The sequence below is a fragment of the Enhydra lutris genome, unplaced genomic scaffold, assembly GCF_002288905.1.
Source record: "Enhydra lutris kenyoni isolate GAN:26980312 unplaced genomic scaffold, ASM228890v2 scaffoldscaffold9, whole genome shotgun sequence".
NCBI classification, from domain to species: Eukaryota; Metazoa; Chordata; class Mammalia; order Carnivora; family Mustelidae; genus Enhydra; species Enhydra lutris.
The window spans coordinates 51,779,222-51,799,705 of NW_019154093.1; the positions used below are offsets into that span (position 1 = coordinate 51,779,222).

A 20,484-nucleotide genomic window follows, 5' to 3' on the forward strand; every position below is an offset into this window, starting at 1 on the left:
GACCGTGGGCTCCGCCGGAAGCCGGAAGCTGCTTCAGGGCCCGCCCCACGGTTGACTCCGCCCCAAGTCTTGCGGTAGAGCGCAGTCCCTGCGCCCCCTGACGGCAGCGCCGGGCTGCTGCCGCTGGAATCGGGACTGAGGCTGGAGGCGGGGAGCGCACTTGGCGGAGCAGGGCTGCTTTATGCTCCTTCCTGAGGATCCCTGAGAAGAGTCAAGTCCTGAACCAGTGGTCCCAAACAAACTTTCAACATTCAGTAAGAATTTATTCAAGGCGTACACGAGATAAGAATTTGTTTTTCACGGCCGCCTCACCTTAACCATTGCCCACACACCAGGATTTCTTCCTGATCTCACTGCATCTCCTCTTCAAATTGAAAATTACTCTCAATATGGTTGTTTCCCGCAGTCACCGTGGAAGACCTCTATGGGTGGTGCACTTATCAAGTCACAGACTAAATCCTCTCCTGCTTGACCTCATTCCAGTGGGGTCTGAACAGCTGTCTTTGATGAAATTCTTCTTGGATTGCATCTCACCACTCAGTGAGTCTTCCACACTCTCTGGCTTCTCATTGTCAGCTTCTTTCCATTCTTGCTTTGCCCTGTGTGGCCCTTAAACGCCCATGTTTCCCAATTTATTGTACTATCTTTCAGAATACTTAGATTTTGTAGAGGGCATTACAACGTTGCAGGCCAAACCATTTCTTTCCATGGCATTAACCATCTTATGCTTGTGACTCCCAAATCTGGGTTTCCAACCCCAAGCTCTCCATCCAACCTCTGGACCAGACTTCCATTTGGCTCTTAAACTTTTCAGGCCTCAGGTCCTGCTGGGGCCTCAAACACCCATATACTAGATCAGTAGCTTGTCCTTTCATATGACTTGTTTCTGTGTGTGTTCCCTCTCTTAGAAAATGATATAACCTAGTCACCAAGAAAACTAGAAATCTTTTACTCCTCCTGGTGATCTAAGAGGGAACGACACCTAAATGAAAGTGAAAAAGTCATTTGTAGGGTGCCTGGGTGGCTCAGTTGGTGTCTACCTTTGGATCAGATGATGATACTGGGGTCCTGGGATTGAGCCCTGTGCCATTGAGCTCCCTGCTCAGTGGGGAGTCTGCTTCTCCCTCTCCCTCTGCTGCTCCCCGGTTTGTGCCCTCTCTCTCAAATAAATAAATAAAATCTTTAAAAAACTGGCCCCCTGTTGAGTCTATCTGAGGTTGGGGTACACAGTTTGAGTCATGAGTCCCTGTTATCAAAGCCACCAACAGCCCCCATGTGACTAAGTCCACGGGCTGCTTCTTACTTCACCTCTTAACAAGATAGGCCCTCTTCTTGAAACACTTTTTTCTCTTGCTTTTTACCAATCATACGCTTTAGTTCTCTTCCTATTTCACAGGGCTCTTTTCCGTTTCCTCTCTTGCCTTCTTCTGTCTCACCTCTAGTTGTGAGAGCACCTCAGGCTCGGTCCTGGAACAGCCTTTCTTTTCTATGAACCCTCTGTTTAAAGGTGAATTAATCAAGTCTCATGGTTTAAAATACCATTTTATGCTAATAACTCCCACATTTATATAACCAGTCCAGAAGCATTCCCTGAACACCAAAATCCTTGTACCCAATTTCCAACTTCAGTGTCTAACAAGCACTGAAACGTTAACATATTTGTAGTAGATTTTCTACGAAGATGGCAGTCAACAATTCCTGCCATGTCAGTGCTGTATGCCGCTCCTTCCATCATGGGGTATATTTCCTCTCCCTTTGGATCTGGGCTAGCCTTGTGCCTTGCACTGATGATTAGGATTCCTCCATTGTCTCCCCCCACCCCCCGCCCTGGGAAGCCCTGAGCCACCATGTAAAGAGAGGTCCAGCTACTCTGCTGGAGATACTGTGAATAAGGAACTCCAGTCAGCTGCCAGCTGGTGTATCCATCCCAGGTAAGGCACTAGATTTGTGAGTGAACTTATACAATCCCAGCCGAGCCTTTATAAGAATTCAGAATGAACCCAGGATAGACCATCATAAGAACTATGAAGCCAAGTCTAGCCCAATTTGCAGAATCAAGAACAAATAAATGGTCATTATTTTAAACCACTAAGTTTTAGTGTTTTAAAAGTTTAGTGTTCTAAAGTGTTTTAAGTTTAGGTATGTTATGCAGCAATAGACACCTGAAAAACATATCCAAACTGAACTCTTCATTTCCTACCCTCAATACTCTCCACCTCCCATAATCTGTCCCATCTCTTTAAATTACAGCATTACCATTATTTTTGAGTAATCTCTGCACCAAACGTGGTGCTTGAACTCATGACCCTGAGATCAAGAGTCACATGCTCTATGGACTAAGTCAGCCAGGCACCCCAAATTGCAGCATTATTAATCCAGGGGCTCAGGTCACAAGTCAGCAAATGTTATCATTTCAAATTTAAAATATAGTCCAAGTCCAAACACTTATTACCAATTCTACCTCAACTACCTTACTTTTTCCTTTCCTGCTAATTTTCTTAACATTTAATAATCTTTAAATTGGTTTAGATTCACACATTACATTTAGTGGCTGTGTCTATCTCTTTTAACCTTTAATGGTTTCTGTTTTTAAATTTCATAACCTTGATATCTAGACTATAGTTATTTTGTAGAAGATGCCTCTATTTGTCCTAGTGATAAATTCAGGTTACAAATCTTTGTTAAGAATATCACAAAAGGGGGCACGTGGGTGGTTCAGTCAGTTAGGTGGCTGCCTTGGGCTCAGGTCATGATCCCAGGGTCCTGGGATAGAGTCCCACATCCTGCATCAAGCTCCTTGCTCAGCAGGGAGCCTGCTTCTCTCTCTCTGTCTCTGCCTGCTACTCAGCCTACTTGTGCTCTGTCCAATAAAAAAGAAAAAAAAAAGAATATCATGAAAGTGGTGTTGTGTTCTTCTCATTGCATTCTATCAGGAGGCATGTGGTTTCATTTGCTTTGGTACTAATGATTTTTAACTTTTAAACAAAGATTTTTAGGTAATCTCTGCACCCAAGGTGGGGCTCAAACTCAAACCCCAAGATCAAGAGTCACATGTTCTACCAGCTGGGCCAGTCAGGCACCCCTGATTTTTTGTTTAAGGTAGTATCTGGCAGGGTTTTCTACTACCAAGTTACTTTTTTCCTCCTTTGTAATTAGTAAGTGTTTTGTAGGGAGATATTTGAGACTGTGTCAATATCCCATTTTTCATCACATTATTTGTCCATTTACATTAGCATTAACTCATGGGTTCTTATTTTATCCAATGATTTATGATCTATTATTAGTAGTATTTATTTTGATGTTGAAATTATTCCTCATTTGGCCTGTGTGAGCCCCTTTAAGCTGGTTTCTGTGCCTTTTGGACATGTCTCAGTTCAACTGTCACCTGCTCTGAGAGGAGTTCCCTGATGATGCTATCTAAACTCTTTCCCAAGTTATGTTTTAACTCACACATGCCCTATTTTATATCCATGGTAACTAGAATTACCCAGGTTCCCCTACTTATATTTTACCTCCCCCAACTACAATGTGAATTCTTTGAGAACACAGGTTTTGTTTTATCACTCTGTCTCCAGCACCTAGAAAATAGGTACTCAATGAATAATTACTGAATTAATGAGTGAAAAGAATACATTATCTCCACTCTTAACTTTCGGTTATTTAAGAAATACTAAGAAGAACATGAAGTTGTGGAAAGAACATTCACTGTGGAGCCAAACATCCTGGATTTTTATTCTAAACAGTTGTGTGATGTTGAGTCATTCACTGTATACTGAGTTTGTTTGAGCTCTGCTCTCAGACAGCCTTCATAAGATTATACTTAACAACTATAGACAGATTTGCTTCTTGGTTTGTTTTTTTCCCCAAAGTCCAAAGTGTGTACATTTATCCATTGACACAAGATAAGACCAGAGCCTAGAACTTTCTGCTCCCTTTTATATTGCTTTAAAAGACAGTACCTGTAAGACTGAATTCTACTGGTGCCTGGGTGGCTCAGTTGATTAAGCGACTGCCTTCAGCTCAGGTCATGATCCTGGAGTCCCAGGATCGAGTCCCCTGCTCAGTGGGGAGCCTGCTTCTCCCTCTGTCCGTCCCCCCATCATGCTGTCTCTCAAATAAATAAATAAAATCTTAAAAAAAAAAAAAAAAGCTTCTACCTTATACCATACACAGAAATCACTTTATAATGAATTATATGGCCAACTGTGAAATTAAAACAACTAAGACTCAAGGAAAAAACATAGGAGACTATCATTATGACATTGAGACAAGCAAAGATTTCTAAAACAGGAGCTAGAAATCACTAACCACAAAAGAAAAGATTGAGAAATTAGATTACTTAGTTATTTAATAGAAATAAAAAGACTGGGGTGCCTGCGTGGCTCAGTCTTTTAAGCGTCTGCCTTTGGTTCAGGTCATGATCTCAGGGTCCTGGAATCAAGCCCCCATTGGGCTCCCTGCTCAGCATGGGGGCTGACTTCTCCCTCTCCCTCTTCCTGCCACTACCCCCCCCCGACTTGTGTGCTCACTCTGTCAAAAAAATAAAATCTTAAAAAAATAAGACTGTTTATCAAAATAAACAAACCCCAAATCTCTCAAACAGAACAAAACACTTCTTAAAAAAATTGAAACAAAACTAGAATTTGCCATTATTTTGGCCTGTTCCTAATTTGCCAATGTTTGACCTTGGACGAAGAGCAACATGCTGACCAAAGATGTTAAATCACCTCATGAAAAGGTGTGCTCACCACGAAAAGACATGGAGACAACTTACGTTTCATAGTGCTTAGGCTACATATGATTCCAACCACGTGACATTCTGGGAAAAAACAGTGCAGAAACAATAAAAGATCAGTGGCTGCTAGGGCTGGAAGGGGAAGGGAAGAGGAAGAGATGAGTAAGTGGAACAAAGAACATTTTTAGAGTAGTAAAACTGTCCTGTATGATATTACACTGGTGGATACATGACTTTACACATTTATTAAAACCTATAGAACCAGGGTACCTGAATGGGTCTGTCAGTTGTGTCCGACTCTTGATTTCAGCTCGGGTCACAATCTCTTTTTTTTTTTTTTTAAGATTTTTTTATTTATTCATTTGACAGATAGAGATCACAAGTAGGCAGAGAGACAGGCAGAGAGAGAGGAGGAAGCAGGCTCCCCGCTGAGCAGAGAGCCCGATGCGGGGCTCGATCCCAGGACCCTGAGATCATGACCTGAGCCGAAGGCAGAGGCTTTAACCCACTGAGCCACCCAGGCGCCCCTCGGGTCACAATCTCAAGGTCATGAGACTGAGCCGTGCATCTGGCTCCATGCTCAGTGGGGAGTCTGCTGGAGGATTCTCTCCCTCTGCCTCTCTCTGTGCTAGCACACGCACTATCTAAATAAATATATAAAATCTTAAACAAACAAACAAATCTGTAGAACTGCACGGCACAGAGTGAATCCTAATGTAAACTATTAACTTTTGTTAATAAGGTTAACAATTCTAACAAATGTACCACACTAATGCAAGATGGAAATGGAAAACAGAGGAAGAGGGGGTAAAGGGGAACACTGTATTTTCTGCTCAATTTTTCTACCTAAAACCATGCTAAAAAATAAAGTCTATTAATTAAGATAAAGTTTTAAAAGTAAGCTCACAACTGTTTTTCTATGAAGTGATAATATGGCACCTGTAAAAAGTAACTTTTTCATTCCTGAATTCACAAACCTGTCAGTCTGACCTTCTAGTTTATATTCAGCAAGAGGTGGTTTTCAGTGTTTAAAGGAAAAAAAAAATTTGACTCCGTAGGATTCAGAAAACCCAAAAGGCTAAGTTTCTTAAAACCTTAATTTTATTGTCTGTATAGTTAACAGTCTGAAAGAGAACTCAGTGTTATAAACTATAAATGTAAGTGATACAGCATATCTAAATTCTTTTTGATTTTGAGTAAAATCTATTTAAAGTAAACACATATCAAATTTATTTTATTTATTTTTCTAAAGACTTTATTTATTTATTTGACAGACCTTGATCATAAGTAGGCAGAGAGGCAGGCAGGCAGAGAGAGAGGGGGGAAGCAGGCTCCCTGCTGAGCAGAGAGCCCGATGCGGGGGCTAGATCCCAGGACCCTGGGACAATGACCTGAGCCGAAGGCAGAGGCTTAACCCACTGAGCCACCCAAGTGCCCCTCAAATTTTATTTTATTAATGAAATGAAAAGCCTGCTTCTGCTTTTTAACAAGACTTCTTTGAATGTAATGCCACTATTTTCTTATGCCTCACTAAAGGTGAAACATGCTTCCCATAATCTTTAGAAAATGTTACACTACAAAAAACCACTCAGGCTTGAAAAAAATTTATCTGAAGAATATGCCAATCTTATTCGTGACTGATAAAGGCATCAGTCTATCCTGAAATGCAATTTGATTTCACAACTTGAAGTAATGTTTCTGTAAAAATTGGCACATATAAAAAAAGCATTTTAGGTATTTACTTCCTATTGAAATACCTGAAACTTCCAAAAAAAATAGCACTATAATTGAAAAACTTTTATTGTTAAAAGCATATCTCCATCTCTGCTTTTTAAAAGTAATGAAAATATATGACACATATATCAGGAAATAGGCAGAATTATAATTTAAATAAAAACAATGACAGCATAAAATTTATAAAGATGTAAAATTAGCCAAACTCTGTTATAATAAAAAGACACATCAGGCTGATGGCCCACTTGTTCCAAAAAGTATTAAAGACAGAACTGGCACATAGATAATACACATACAACATTTTGCCCTAGTTCTTTCAGCTTGTACAGTGGTCCTCATTTTAAAAGAGAATGAAAAGTACAGAAAACTATTTTTAAAATCTCACCAAATTACATGCCATCGTGGGCTTTTGCCGAGACTTTTCTGTAGGAATGAAAAAGCAAAGGTTGTGAAAATCCTAAGAAAACAGTATTGATTAGTAAGGTTAATAAGAAATGTATATTGGCAAACTGAGATCCTAGGTGGCTCAAACTCCCTTAGATGTTCTTCTGCATCAGAGGGGGACTCTGTAAGTGTCTCTAAGCCTAAGAGACTGGGAGATTCTTTTCAGTACATTAGCAGTTTTTCTGTTAGTGATTGGCTTTATTACCATATAGATGTAGCTTAACCTGCAAATTTACTGCTAAATAGTTGGAAAAGACTATGAGACTGTGAATATTTTAGTACAAATGCACTGAGACATTATTCCAGCCTTAGACTCTATTCTCAAATAGAGAAATGTTCCCTGTTAGTCTTTACATAAAAAATTAAAGTTAGTCTTTCACATAAAAAACGTGAAAACACTCGATACCTCAAAAATGCAAAGAACAGAAAACACTGAAAAGCACATGATCAACATGATTTTCTTTAGCTATCTCAAAGTATGCTTTTTTTGTCCTAAAAAAAAGTCTAATTACAAAGTATGCTTCCATTGCATTTTAAAAGACATATATCAAATGTTTTCATTACAGCAATTTTATAAAAAGACTGATACACTTTCAAATATTTTTTGTTGTTATTAAAAAAAATAAAAGGCTGTAAAACTGTCATTGATGGGAAACAGCACGTGATCTCAAGGGAAGAAACATCTCACTAGAGTTTCCACAAGTTCCTTCTTCTTCTAACTGCAGCTCCGGTGGCAAAGGAGGAGCCCCAGGGTCCCCAGGTCTGGGAAGTGTAGTTGAAGAGAAGGTGGGATTTTCAGTTCTGCCAACTTCGAGAACAGGCAAATTCAGAGAAGACTCAGTAGAAAAAAAGGGGGCGGTGCTGGATTCTCCTTCAGGATGGTATATGACAGTGGATGCTCTCAGTTTTTCAGAGAAATTACTCTCATCTGAATTTGATCTAGAGAAGTTGTTTGTGGCTCCACCTGGGAAAGGCTCACAGCTGCTACATTTCAGTCCTACAATAAAATTATTTAGATGTAAATGAAAAAAGTAACTTAAAAAATTGAGCCCATACTCATCTTGTAAGTTTTTAAAGATTATAAGCTAGTTACCACACAACCATGATTTAAAGAGCAATTTATAAATTCTGCCATAATCCATTTCACGTTTCATTGACTTTTCCCAACAACTATGAAGTATATCATTATGTTTATTTCCCAGATAAGGAAATAGTCTTAAGAAAACTAAATGACATGCTATAATTCACATTTAATTTGTATCCTTACAGGCTTAACCACTGAGTGACCTGGAAAAAATTAAGTAGCCTCTAAAATTTGTCATAAAATAAGAAAAGCTGTCACCACTAATATTCTTTAGCATTCTGGCACAAAATGTATTAACCAATAAAAAAACCAAACTTTAAACAGAGCATATGCTAAAATTCTGAGTTAATTAATATCAATTATGGATTCTTGAATTACAGGGTGTTAGAAGTAGGAGGGATTTCAGAGGTCCCCTGGGATAGCTTCTACTAGTAAAGACGAAAAAACAGAGACCCCAAAGTTAAGTAATGCCCAACATTCCAGAACTACCTCATGGGAAAGCAAGAACTATAACCCAGGTCTCCTCTTCACATCAAATAATGTCCTGGTTCTCAACTTAACACTTTACTTAAATGACAATGGTTGCTCTGATCAAAGAATTTTACCACATCCAATGGGTATAGCTAACAATTAGCCTCAGGGTGAAAGAATAAACACACACAAATTTTATCTTTCTGTTAGTCTTAACAAATATTTAACTTAACCGTCTGGAGACACAGATCCTCCTGAATTGATAAATTGTATGTCAAATCTATGATGTCTATAAAGTACATTTATATGTCACTTTTTCCCCACTAGCTCTTCAACTTCACAATACATTCAGCATTTCTGTTCCATGCTATAGAAACTTTTTTCTAAAATATGGCTTAGGAGAGGAGACTTCTAATGTGCCCCAATATGGACTTACAGAATTTCTTAAGGGCAGAGCCCTAGATTACTCTTCTCTATATCCTGAGTGCCTAGAACAGCTGGAGGACAGCTATATCACATGCACTTTTATTTATTTAAGTGTGCTACAGAAAGGCACAGGGAGAGAGAGAGATGGGGTTCGTGGGGAGAGGAGATTTAAATAGTGCAGGCAATTCTCTGTGTTATTCCAATTACTGATGTGTGCTCCAGGGTGAGGGAGAAACACAGGAAGTGAATTTGCTATGCCATTTATCAATTTCCATTCCCACACCTCTCTCCTCATGCCAGACTGAGTGTGACTCTAGTGTTTAAGGTTATGGATAACTTACAGGACATGACTCTTATAAGCATATCCCAACCACTTCATTCTGTGATCAACTGGTGGAAGAAGAACTATCAGAGCTGGACTTAAAAATACTTTGCCCATATATTGTTCTTCATGTGTGATGTGCATTTTCAGGGGTTACTTCTGAATAGATCGATCTTATATTCTGCAGACTTCAGAAGCAAACGCATGTGTATACCGGGATTTTCTTGAAGTTTTGTATAAATGGTATTGTTAAATGAATATAAAAACAGAACACTGAGTGATAATCCATTCTTCCAATGAAATGACATAAGGTAAAAAAAAAATGTAAATCAAACGTAATTCTGAAGCTGAAACTTTTTGAATAAAAACAAAACAATCATTTCTGGGGTTTTTTTTGTTTTGCATTTTACTTTTAAAAGCATTGTCGCATTTAAATGAATTCTTGGACACCAACATATCTTACCTTTCAGATGTTCTAGTTTTATATTTCTAAGTTTCAGCACTTCATCTGTAATCTTCTGAATCAGGAAGTTCTGTGTTTTTTCTCGCCGAATAGATTCAACCAGTGTATCCAGTCCTTTGGGGTTTTCTTGTAAGTAGTCTAACAATTTTCCAGCCCTTTTTCTACTTGATGTTCGGCAAGAAATTTCTTCAGTGTCTTCTCTGCTGAGTATTTTTTTTGCACGTAGATGATCAAAATGTCTCTCAGCTATGATTTTTTCACACAGGTATACACGCAGATTTTCTAAAGCCTAAAAGACATAAAACTGTGCTTCAGTTTTTTTTTTTTTTTTTTTCAACACTTGAGGAAATCACATAGGTGACTGATTATTAGTTAGGAATCTTAACTGGTGGGATAAAACATACTGAAGTCAGGAGGCTCAGGTCTACTAAAATCCATGTTATTAAGACAAGGGCCAAATAAACAGAAGTAGGTCCTAAACTAAACATTCCTTGCAGCTTCTGTCTTGCTTTAATTTAATCTCACCTTCACAGCTAAAAACCAAGACCAGGCTATTATGAGGAGGAAACTGGCTGAATCTAGAGGGCCTGTGTCTGTGGACATAGGGAGGTATGCTCAGGGCCTCCATCTTCAGGGGTAAAGATGAGAGCAGAGGCTTCCATGTTAGTTACCATTGAACAAGGAATCCAGGATTAGTCAGGACCAAAGAGGATAACTTAGTGAGGCCTCATAATTTATAACTTTCTCACGTTTGTAAATTTTCCACTTTCCTGGAGTAAAACCATAAGAGTTTCTATCCTAGAGTAAGAGTGTCTTTCCTAGAGTAAAACCGTAAGAGTCCACAATGTGTCTATCTTTGGAGTCAGTTGGAAAGACTATACCCTAACTCAGTGAGTCAGCTGGTAGAAGGCAAGTGGGCACGGGACTGGGGGAGTATGCTAAAGAAATAGTGAATGTTGGACGAAATTAAAGAAGTGAAGAAAAGGAAATCACAGAAAACAGGCTGAGATCTGAGCAGTACCTCAGGGAACTTAATTAGCAGAAAGCTGATGTGGGGCCCAATAAATAGCATTAATAATTTGATGCCAGCGACTGTATTCTAGCTCTTCTTGCATTTACTAGATATGTGATCTTGGGTAAGTAACTTAACTCCTCCGTGCCTCAGATTCCTCATCTGAGTATTATGAGGAATAAAATAATAAATGTAAAGTACTTAGAAAAGTGCCTGGTACATAGTAAGTCATCAACAAATGTTATGACTAATTTGACTTACATTTATCATGAACGAGCTAGCTAAAGGCAATGGAAGATCTTGCAAGTATCCCAGTACATGGTGGCAGGAAAGTAGGCTGGGTGAAGGGTTCCCATAGTTCTCAGTCCACTGAACTTCCACGTTCATTTATTTATTCACACAGCGAACATTTCAAATATCTAAACACCTAATATGCCAAGTGCTGAGCATACAAAGATGAATAAGACTTGAATCCTGTACACAAAGGGCACATGGTCTAGTTGGAGAGTAGTATCAAACACAAGCCAATAATTATAAGATAATGTGGTATGACCCAGAAAACAAAAACAGAAACAAAAACAAAAAACCCCCACAAGTACTGAGGAAGCACAGAGTAAACAACTAAGCATACCTCCATGATATGGGAAATTTACAGAGGCTATATTTGTAGCATGAAGGTGCACAGAGGGGAATATGAACAAGTCTGGGGGTAGATGGGATGCAGGGCGCACATGAAACAGTGGTAAGAAACAGCTGAAAAGGAAACAGGCTGGATTATGAAGAATTTTTATAATATGTTGAGGAACATACAATTCACTGTAGCCACAAGAGTCATCAAAGGCTTATAAATAAGAAGCAATTAAAAAACTTTTGCAGAGGACTGTGGGGAGCAAAAACTGGGAGAACTGTAAGGAGACTACTGCAATATTTTCCATAAGCCATCCTGAGTGCATGAATTTAAGCTGTGCGGATGGAGAGAGAGAATAGATTTCAAAGCTGAACTCCCCGAAAAAAACCTCTTCTGTTGTCATCTCTACGACTTATCTGCTGATGATCGCCAAGTTTGTGGATGTGATCAAGACTTTCTAGACTTGGCTCAAAGATACTTCAAATTCAACTTGTCCAAAATCAAATTTGTTATCTTTGCCTGTCCTCTTCCTCTGATATTCTTAACTCATTGGGGAGTACCACTGTCCATCCAATCATGCAATAAACCTACCACTCATCCTCCACTTCCTCTCTTTTGCTCACTTGCCACATCTGATCACCCACCCACCAAGTCCTGTCAATTTACCCCTTACATTTATCTAATCTGCCCCTTTACTTCATTTCTATTATTAGCATTGCCTTAGCTCAGGTCTTCATCAGATGTTGCATGGACTATTAACAAACAAGACACCTAGTTGTACTTCCTATTTCTTTCCTCCTGCTCAAATTTCTCCTTCACACATCTATTAGATCTTCCAAATTTTCAAGAGAAAATGGAAATCTGGAGTGTTACGTGAATTCTGCTAATATTGAAATGTTGTCAGTGAATTTTGTAAAAATTTAAAACTTGGTTTTATTCCACTAACTTAGAAGATAAAGTCCTTCCTTTCGCAGAACAGTTGAGAGGTCAGGAGTGGGGCGCTGGATCAGGCCAACTTCAGTTCAGATCTTAAATCTGCCATATACTCCTGTAAGATCTGGGACAAGTAACCTAAGCTTTGGGTTATTTATAAAATAGTGATAACCACTTACCCTGCAGGACTGCTGGAAGGTCTAAGTAGGACAATGAATATGAAGACTTGAGACAGTCTCTGATACACAGTAAGTACTCAATAAATAACAGCTGTTTGATCGTGGGAGACAGGGTACTTTGTAATATAGATCCTGCCTACCTCTGGAGCTTAATCTATCACCCTTTCTACCTGTCCTGATACTTTATGTTCTACCTAAAAACTGCTGTCCGTCACTCCCTAGTTCTTTGTGTTATTACTTTTTCTCTTTTCATACCCCAAGTCCCTATTTATCATTTATGATGTGGCACAGTGGCCACCTCCTTTAGGAAGCTTTGCTTAAACTCTCCAGAAGGAGTTAGGCACCCCTCTCCTCTGTCCTCACAGCACCCTGTGCATTTATTTCACTTGTCAATATACTACTACTCCACTTCTTATCTCCCAATTCACTTCCACTCTGTGTCACTACTCTTTTCAGCTACCAATAACCTCCTCACTGTCAAATCTCATACTTGTTAGTCTTCATCTTACCTCTCAGCGGCATGGGCACAGCTGACCACTAACTCCTTCCTTGAAATACTGCTTTCTTGTCCTATATGAATACTACATTCCCCTGGCTTTATTCCCACCTTTGAGGCTATAACCTTTCACTTTTTAAAACTCCCCTATGATCTCCCTTTTCCCTTCTAGCTCTCAACTTCCAAGGTGAACTCATTCAATCCTACACTTGTATTTCTAGCTCAGATCTCCTTGCTGATCTTCAGACTTGTAGGTCTAATTGCTGATTTGACATTTTTACTTACCAGTCTGATCTTTCTCAACTTAATCCATCACCAAGTCCTATCATTTCTATTTCAAAAATGCATCTGGAATTTGCTTGTTCCATCCATTTCCACTGCTTTCACCCTGTTCCAAATCACCATCAGCTCTCAACTATATAAATTCCAACAATCTCCTCACTGGTTTCCCTCTTTTTCTTTTTCTCTTTTTTTTTTAAAGATTTTATTTATTTATTTGACACAGAGAGAAAGAATGAAAGAGAGAGCACAGGCAGAGGGAGAAGCAGGCTCCCCCCTGAGCAAGGAGCCCAACACAGGGCTCAATCCCAGGACCCTAGGATCATGACCTGAGCCAAAGACAGCAGCTTAACCAACTGAGCCACCCAGGTGCCCCTGGTTTCCCTCTTCTTACTTTTGCTCTCCTAAGTCCATACAATAGGTAGAGGAATTAAAAATATAACATAATTCTTCAATTCTACACTTGGGGAGAAAAAATCCTACTGCTTTATTGCCATCTGTAAGACCCTTCAGGAACTGGCTGTAGCTCACCTTCATAACTTCATCCCAGGGCACCCTCTGCCTGTGTTTCCAATTTCCCCAAGTCACCAAGGTCTTGCCTGTTTTAGGTCCTTTGCAAATTCTATTTTGCCTACAATATTATTCCCCCAATTCTGTCATATTCTTCAGCAACCAGTTTAAAAGTAACCTTCCCTGACCATCCTATGTCAAGTAGATTTCCCGCTACGTCTCACTGCCTGTCTGTCTCCTTTATAGTACTTACCATAATTTGTAATTATATATTTGTTTTCAACCTTAATGACCTGTATGTCTGAAGCAGGCAAAAACCAGGCATGTTTTGTTCAACTCTGTATATCCTGCACTTAGCAGAGTGTCAAGTAGATAGTTTCAGATGAATGGAAAATTCACTGCACTTATACTGTAATTTGAAATTATTAATTCATGTCCATCTACCTCCTCCCAAGAAATCAAGCTCTTTTCAAACTGGGATTGTGTCTTAGTCTTTAATTTTTGAACTGTTAGAATCATGCATGCCTCACAGCAGCGTGTAATCCTTATTTATGAAATTGAACAAAATTCAACTCAAAAGATGAGGTAAACAACTAGAGGGGGTGGGGGGAGAGCATAGTGAAAAAGTGGGACTTCTAGGAGGATGGGTGGTGGTGGTATACTATCCATCAAGACAGAGAATACTGCCATGGACAGTAAGCCGCTTTGGGGAAGGGATGATAAAAAGTTCAGTTTTTGACAAGACAAGGAGTGTGCAGAATACAAAAGTGGATTTCCAGTAGATATTTGGAAATAAGGACCTAGAGTTGACAAAGAAGGGAGTCCAAATACGTTTATGATAATTTTAAAGCCTTCTAGGTAATCAACCATTTTGAAAATAGCATGAAAAAAATTTTTAAGGAAAAAACGTGCACATACTTTTTTTTCCATAGACCTCCAGAAATCCACTTGTGATTCCCCAAGGTTATAAATTTCTGATACAGCTGTAAATTGAAATCATGGAGATGGATAATATCAATGAACTGATAGGGAAAAAATGAAAAAAGACCTGGAAGACACTTCACAGCCGTTTGTTATCAGCTGCAAAATGGGAATGACAATTATTTCCCTTAGAGGCTGCTGTAAAGACTAAATGGGAACACTGCAATTTGTGTGACAAAGAATCTGGAATACCACAGGTCCACTGGCACAAATCTTATATAAGACAACACTCATATATTCTATGGTAGTTATCAATGTCCCAGTCTTATCTCAAATAGACTATAAAGAAGAGGCCAGATTGTCCTTTTTGTATCTTTCTAGACCCAAGAAGAGTATTTTCCATATACTAAGTGCTCCACAAAAATCTGCTGAATGAGGAAGCTAAGGCACAAATCCCAGTCATACCCAGCCAGTTTTCTTTTACTAATGAGTCACGCCAATTGTAATTATGTAATCATGAGTACAGTGTACTAAACTTTTCAAGGTAGGGAAAGGGGAAAATTTTAAGGTAAATGAACATTTAAAAAGTATGCTGTCTTGTCCAGTTCATAAATATGATTCTGTATAAGCACTAAAGTGCTAAACTGGAACTCACTTTCTGTTGAATTTGTGTGTTTAATTGGAAATGACATGAAGTTATTTCAGTGGTACCCATATAGGTTTCAATCAGCAAAACAAGTAATTAAAAGCAAAAGAAACAAGAAATACCTTAACAAGCAAGTGTTAAGTATCAAGATTTGGGCAGTTTTGCAGCGTCCAAGCAAAAGACCCTAATTTCGGTACTGAATATTTTCAGCATTTACCTGTAAATTAATTTTTGGCTACACGCCCCCCCCACCCCCCAATTTAAATATGTGGGCGTTTGCTTACTAGGGGAATTCCAGGTTGTGCTTTCAGCTGTTGAGCTTCCCCCAACCCCCCTTATAAAAAGAGTTTCACATATTTGCTCCACTGCTTGGGATCCTTTAACTGGTCCAGCTTTCGCTCCAGGTTGAGCCATCCGCCTAAGAATTCTGGCTCAAGATGAACCTGGGCAGTCGATTCCCAACAACGCCGCTCCACAGCGCAGTGGGGGTAAAAATCACCAGTGAAGAGCCGGCAAGAAGCTGACTGCGAAGAAACGCTCCAGTGGACAAGGTTTCAGGAATCCAAGCCCTGCTTTTAGCAATTTTAAACGTGGATTAACAGGTCACGAGGGATCACTGCCACTAAGGTCCCTCGGGTGCCGTCCTGCGGTGCCTGGACCTTCCGCTTCTTCCACCCGAAGCCTCCTCTTCCGACTCGGACTCCCACTCCGGGTTTCCGCTTTCCTCGCCCTCCGGGCCGCAGCCTGCCCCAGCCCACCCTCGACCCCCGGCCTTGGACAGCGCCTGGGCAAGGTGGTGCTACTCACGTCCTTCTTCACTTCTGTCAGGTCCTCCTCGGTGAGGGACGGCGCGGTGGGCTCCATGGCGGAGGAAGGAGTAAGTGCTTCTTCCGGGTCCGGGAGCTCCGGCAACACCGCCCGGCCAGGCTGGGGACTTGGGCCTGCGGGTGAAGGGGGAGAAAGGCAAGCGGAACGGGTCGAGAGGAAGAAAACTGCCCCTTCGACAACGGAGGGGCGCAGGAATGAAACCGCAGAGCTTCCGGCTCCGCCTCTGGGGCCGAGAGCGCCGCAGACCTAGCCGTCCCAAAGCCAGGTTCCGTGCCGCGTTCCTTCCTCTCCCGGGCACTTAGGCGCAGGCTCCGCCCCCCGACGAACCGGGGCCAGTCTTAGAACCCGCCCCATCTCAGAGAGAGCCAATCGGTGACGGCCCGTGGGCCAAGCCTGTCCCTGCCCCCCGGCCGGATCCTTTCAGGAGTGGCTCCGCCCACAGCCCTCCGGCGGCATTTGCGAGGAGCAGCCGGTAGGCCTCCCAGTCAGGACTCGTTTCCGTGGGTGTGGCCCGAGCTCCAACGCAGGCTGCACACGGGTGGAGGCGGGTCTCAGCCTGTCAGTACATCTGGGTTCTGCCCCTTTTCCCAGACCCTGTCCTACAATTTCCGGGTGCTGCGCTAACTCGCTGACTTGTTAGGCTATTTGCTCGCGTGCAGGTACCAGCGCGTGTACACACGAGGCACACACGCCGCTTAATTACAATATTAAAGAAATTATTGTAAGAAAAACCACCTATAATCCGCTCGTTTTAATACCTAATTTAACGTCTGCATACTTTTTTGGTAACTTTTTCATCTTATTTGTTCATCTGTGTGATGAAGATACGTCTAGCTTACGCCTCTCACAAGGCAGCTGTGAGAATCAAATGATACTATATATGTAAGGTTCTTAGAGGTACTTGGCACACAGTATGAACTCAATTTATTATCTTGTATGACTCAAACATTTATTGAGTCCTTACTAATATGTCCTAGCTATCTTATCCTGGAAGAGTTCTATTTTTATGGGGAGAGACTGATGAACAGACAACTATTTCCAGAATGGTATCTAACTCTTGATAGAGGTGTATACAAAACAGCATGAATAATGAATAATGTGGGTGAGAAATTCAAAACACAGCCTGGGCACAAGACATGTTTGGACAACATGATAAATAAACTGGATGGTATCTGAAGTGTTGACAGAAATGGTAAGAGGAACAAAGACAAACTTGAAAATGCCAACATTTAAAAAAAAAAAAAAACAACTCTACACCCAACGTGAGGCTCAAACTCACAACCGAATATCAAGAGTTCTATGCTCTACCCCCTGAGTAAGCCAGTTGGACACCTCTTGGGAACTCTAACATTTAAAGGAAAGGGAAAGCAAAAGAACCAGAAAAGAACAATGTTGCCAAAGTCACACCAATGTAGTTTTGATCAGGTTGCATCATATGCTTCTAACATTTACATTACATCATATGTCTTTTCCTATGTTGATACACAGTACGAGTCCAGTTTTTTCTGATTGCTTAATCTTCCCTCATCTTGGTATAACCCAATTTACTTAACCATTGTGCTTTCATTTCACAAATATTTACTGAATGCCAACTATGTACCAGACACGGTTCTATGTGCTGAGGAAAGAGCTATGAACAAAATAGATAAAAATTCCTTTCTTTCTGGAGTTTAAATTCTAGCATACATGTGTTTTGGAGCAGGGCCGATAGACATTTGGAAAATGATATGTAAAGTTATTATGTTAGAAGATAATAAATGCTAAGAGAAAATACAAAACAAAGTAGGATGAAGGTATATAGAATCTTAACATTAAAATTTTTTGATTTAAGTATAATTACAGTGTTCTATTAGTTTCAGATGTAGAGTATAATGATTTATCAATTCTGTACATTACTCAGCACTCAGTGCTGGAGTGGTAAATTTAAATCAGGGTGGTTAATGAGGATCTCACAGAGAAGGGGAGATTTAAGTTACCACTTGAAGGAAATGAAGGAATGAGTCATGTGGACATACAGAGAAAAAACATTAGGAGTAGAGGGAACAGCCTACGAAAAATATCCAGTGGGACTGGAAAGGAGCTGAGGTCCTTATGTGCTGCTATAAATGTGTACTCTGACTTTACTCTGAGTCATATGGGTGTACTCTGAGTCAAACGGGAAGCCACTGGAGGGTTCTGAGCAGGGGAGTGACATGATCCGATTTATGATTTGAAAAAGGAACACTTTCACTGTTGTCTTGAGGGGAAAGAAGATGGAAAAGGGGAGATGGGCTGTTTCCAAAACAGCCCGTCTCCCCAAAAAGCCCAGGGAAAAGAGTTAGGGGGCTGTTTGCAAAATCCAGCCCGCAGGATGTGGTGGCTCAGGTCAGGGTTAGTAACAGCGAGGGTGGTGGGAACCTTTGGAAGAGAAGTAGGGACATGATTTCATTTCCTTTCAAAAGGGTGACCCCAGCTGCTGAGAGTAGACTGTGGGTGTAAGGGTGGACGCAGACAGACAGCTGGAGGCTACCCCAGTGATCTAGGGAATGAGGAGGGTGGCGTGACCAGAGTGGGAGCAATGGTGAGCATTTCCCCCCATGGTTACCCTAAGTTATTCCCCATTTGTCATTGTTGTAAACAATTTTGTCTCCCAATTTTTCATCTACGTATTCTCCATCATTTTTTCTTCTGAATTATCATTTCCTTTCCATAAATTCTCAGGAGCAGGAGTACAGAGCCCAGGGAGACATATTTTCCTATATATATCCACAGCTTCTCTCCAAAGTATTGGTCCATTTGCATGTGGAAATGAACTGTTTGGCCACAACCATACAAGGTCTGCTCATGAAGGAGTGGATTCAGCATCCATCAAAGTAAAGTGATTTGAATGATACCAATGTGACACATGAATTGTGATACAACCATTAGGAGATGGTTATTGTTCTATTATTCTATTATTATTTATCTTTTTATTTTTTTTTCTAAAGAGAGAGAGTGCCCATGCACATGTACCTGTGAGTGGAGGAGGGGGAGAGAGAAGTGAGGGTAGAGGGAGAGGGAAGAGGGTAGAGGGTAGAGGGTAGAGGGAGAGAGGGAATCTCAAGCAGGCTCCACACCCAGCACAAGAGTCCAACATGGGGCTCAGTTTCTTTACCCTGAGATCATGACCTGAGCCAAAATCAAGAGTTGGATGTTTAACCCACTAAGCCACCCAGGCACCCCTGTTGTTCTTTTTTAAACAAAACATTTAAAGCACACCAAACTATAATGAAAAATATTGCAAACATCTATATTTACTACCAAGATTTGATGAATATCGCTATTTTGCCACATTGCCTTGTGTTACCACTATTGGTTACCCAATGTTACTGGCAGACATCTCTGATTCTTAAGGCTTCTTTCATGACTCTTGCTATCCATCTGACTTTTTCCTTATTGTTGACATTATCTCATTTCTGACACCTCCAACCTCCTTCTGTCCTCAGTATACAGTTCTTTACTCATTTACACTTAACTAAAAAGTTAAGTGTACGCTATGTGTCAGCAGTGGGAGTTATGGAGAGAGGATCAGAGATTGAGAGGGACTGAGTGAGGAGATTAGGAATTTTTTAAAGCTGAGAGGTTACTCTTTCGCTTTTGAGGCCATGTCTCAAGGTTCCCATGTTGATAGTCTATATCAAAGCAGCCACATCTGAACATCATGTGTCCAATCACAGAGCTGCTTCATGACAGGCCTCGCAGTTCCCAGTCCTGTTTTCTTTCTAGTGCACGGTACTTCCTTCATAAGCAGACACATTTCCCCTTCTCTGCTAAACCACGTGGTCAGACCGTAATTGTAAAGGATTGGGCATCTTGTCGAGAAACAGCCTTGTCCATTCTCTACCTTGCAATAATTTGACCTTTCCCCACCCACCTCCATTCCTGCCTCAAGTTCTAGGTGAACCATCTGTCCCTACCATGAAATACAAGGCATCTGATAAATGTTCCACAAAAGATAGAGTTTAGGTGCTAAAAACACAAGACAGCATGTCATAGTGGCTAAATGTGAAGATGGTTGGCATCTGACAGACTTAGGCTGGTGTATTAGTTTCCTAGAGCTGCTGTAACGAATGACCACAAACTTCAAACAACAGAAATGTATTCTTGCACAGACTTCAAACAACAGAAATGTATTCTCACACAGTGCTAGAGGCTAAAAGTTAAAAACTGGCAGGGCCATGTCCCCTTTGAAGACTCTGGGAAGGACTGTTTCCTTGCGTCTTCATAGCTTCTGGTGGTTGCCAGAAATCCTTGGCATCCCTTGGCTTTGGAAACATGACTCTAATCTCTGCATCCATGTTTACCTGGCCTTCTCCGTTTTCCTACTGTCTCTTTGTCTCCAAGTTTCCCTCTTC

The 20,484-nt window shown here is 40.7% G+C and overlaps 1 protein-coding gene across 2 annotated transcripts; it reads right to left on the reverse strand.

The window, feature by feature from the left end:
* Nucleotides 1-6,511: 6,511 nt before the first annotated feature.
* LOC111143363 (B-cell CLL/lymphoma 10) lies at nucleotides 6,512-16,784 on the reverse strand. 2 transcript variants are annotated; one of them, XM_022497058.1, is made up of 3 exons: nucleotides 16,091-16,780; nucleotides 9,680-9,968; nucleotides 6,512-7,910 (listed from the first exon to the last, which is right to left on the reverse strand). In XM_022497058.1, the coding sequence occupies exons 1-3, from the start codon at nucleotides 16,145-16,147 to the stop codon at nucleotides 7,555-7,557; spliced, it is 702 nt and encodes a 233-aa protein (XP_022352766.1). In that variant the 5' UTR covers nucleotides 16,148-16,780; the 3' UTR covers nucleotides 6,512-7,554. The 2 variants fall into 2 exon arrangements, with proteins under 2 accessions (XP_022352766.1, XP_022352767.1); XM_022497059.1 differs by having other exon boundaries at nucleotides 7,498-7,877; nucleotides 16,091-16,784.
* Nucleotides 16,785-20,484: the final 3,700 nt, after the last annotated feature.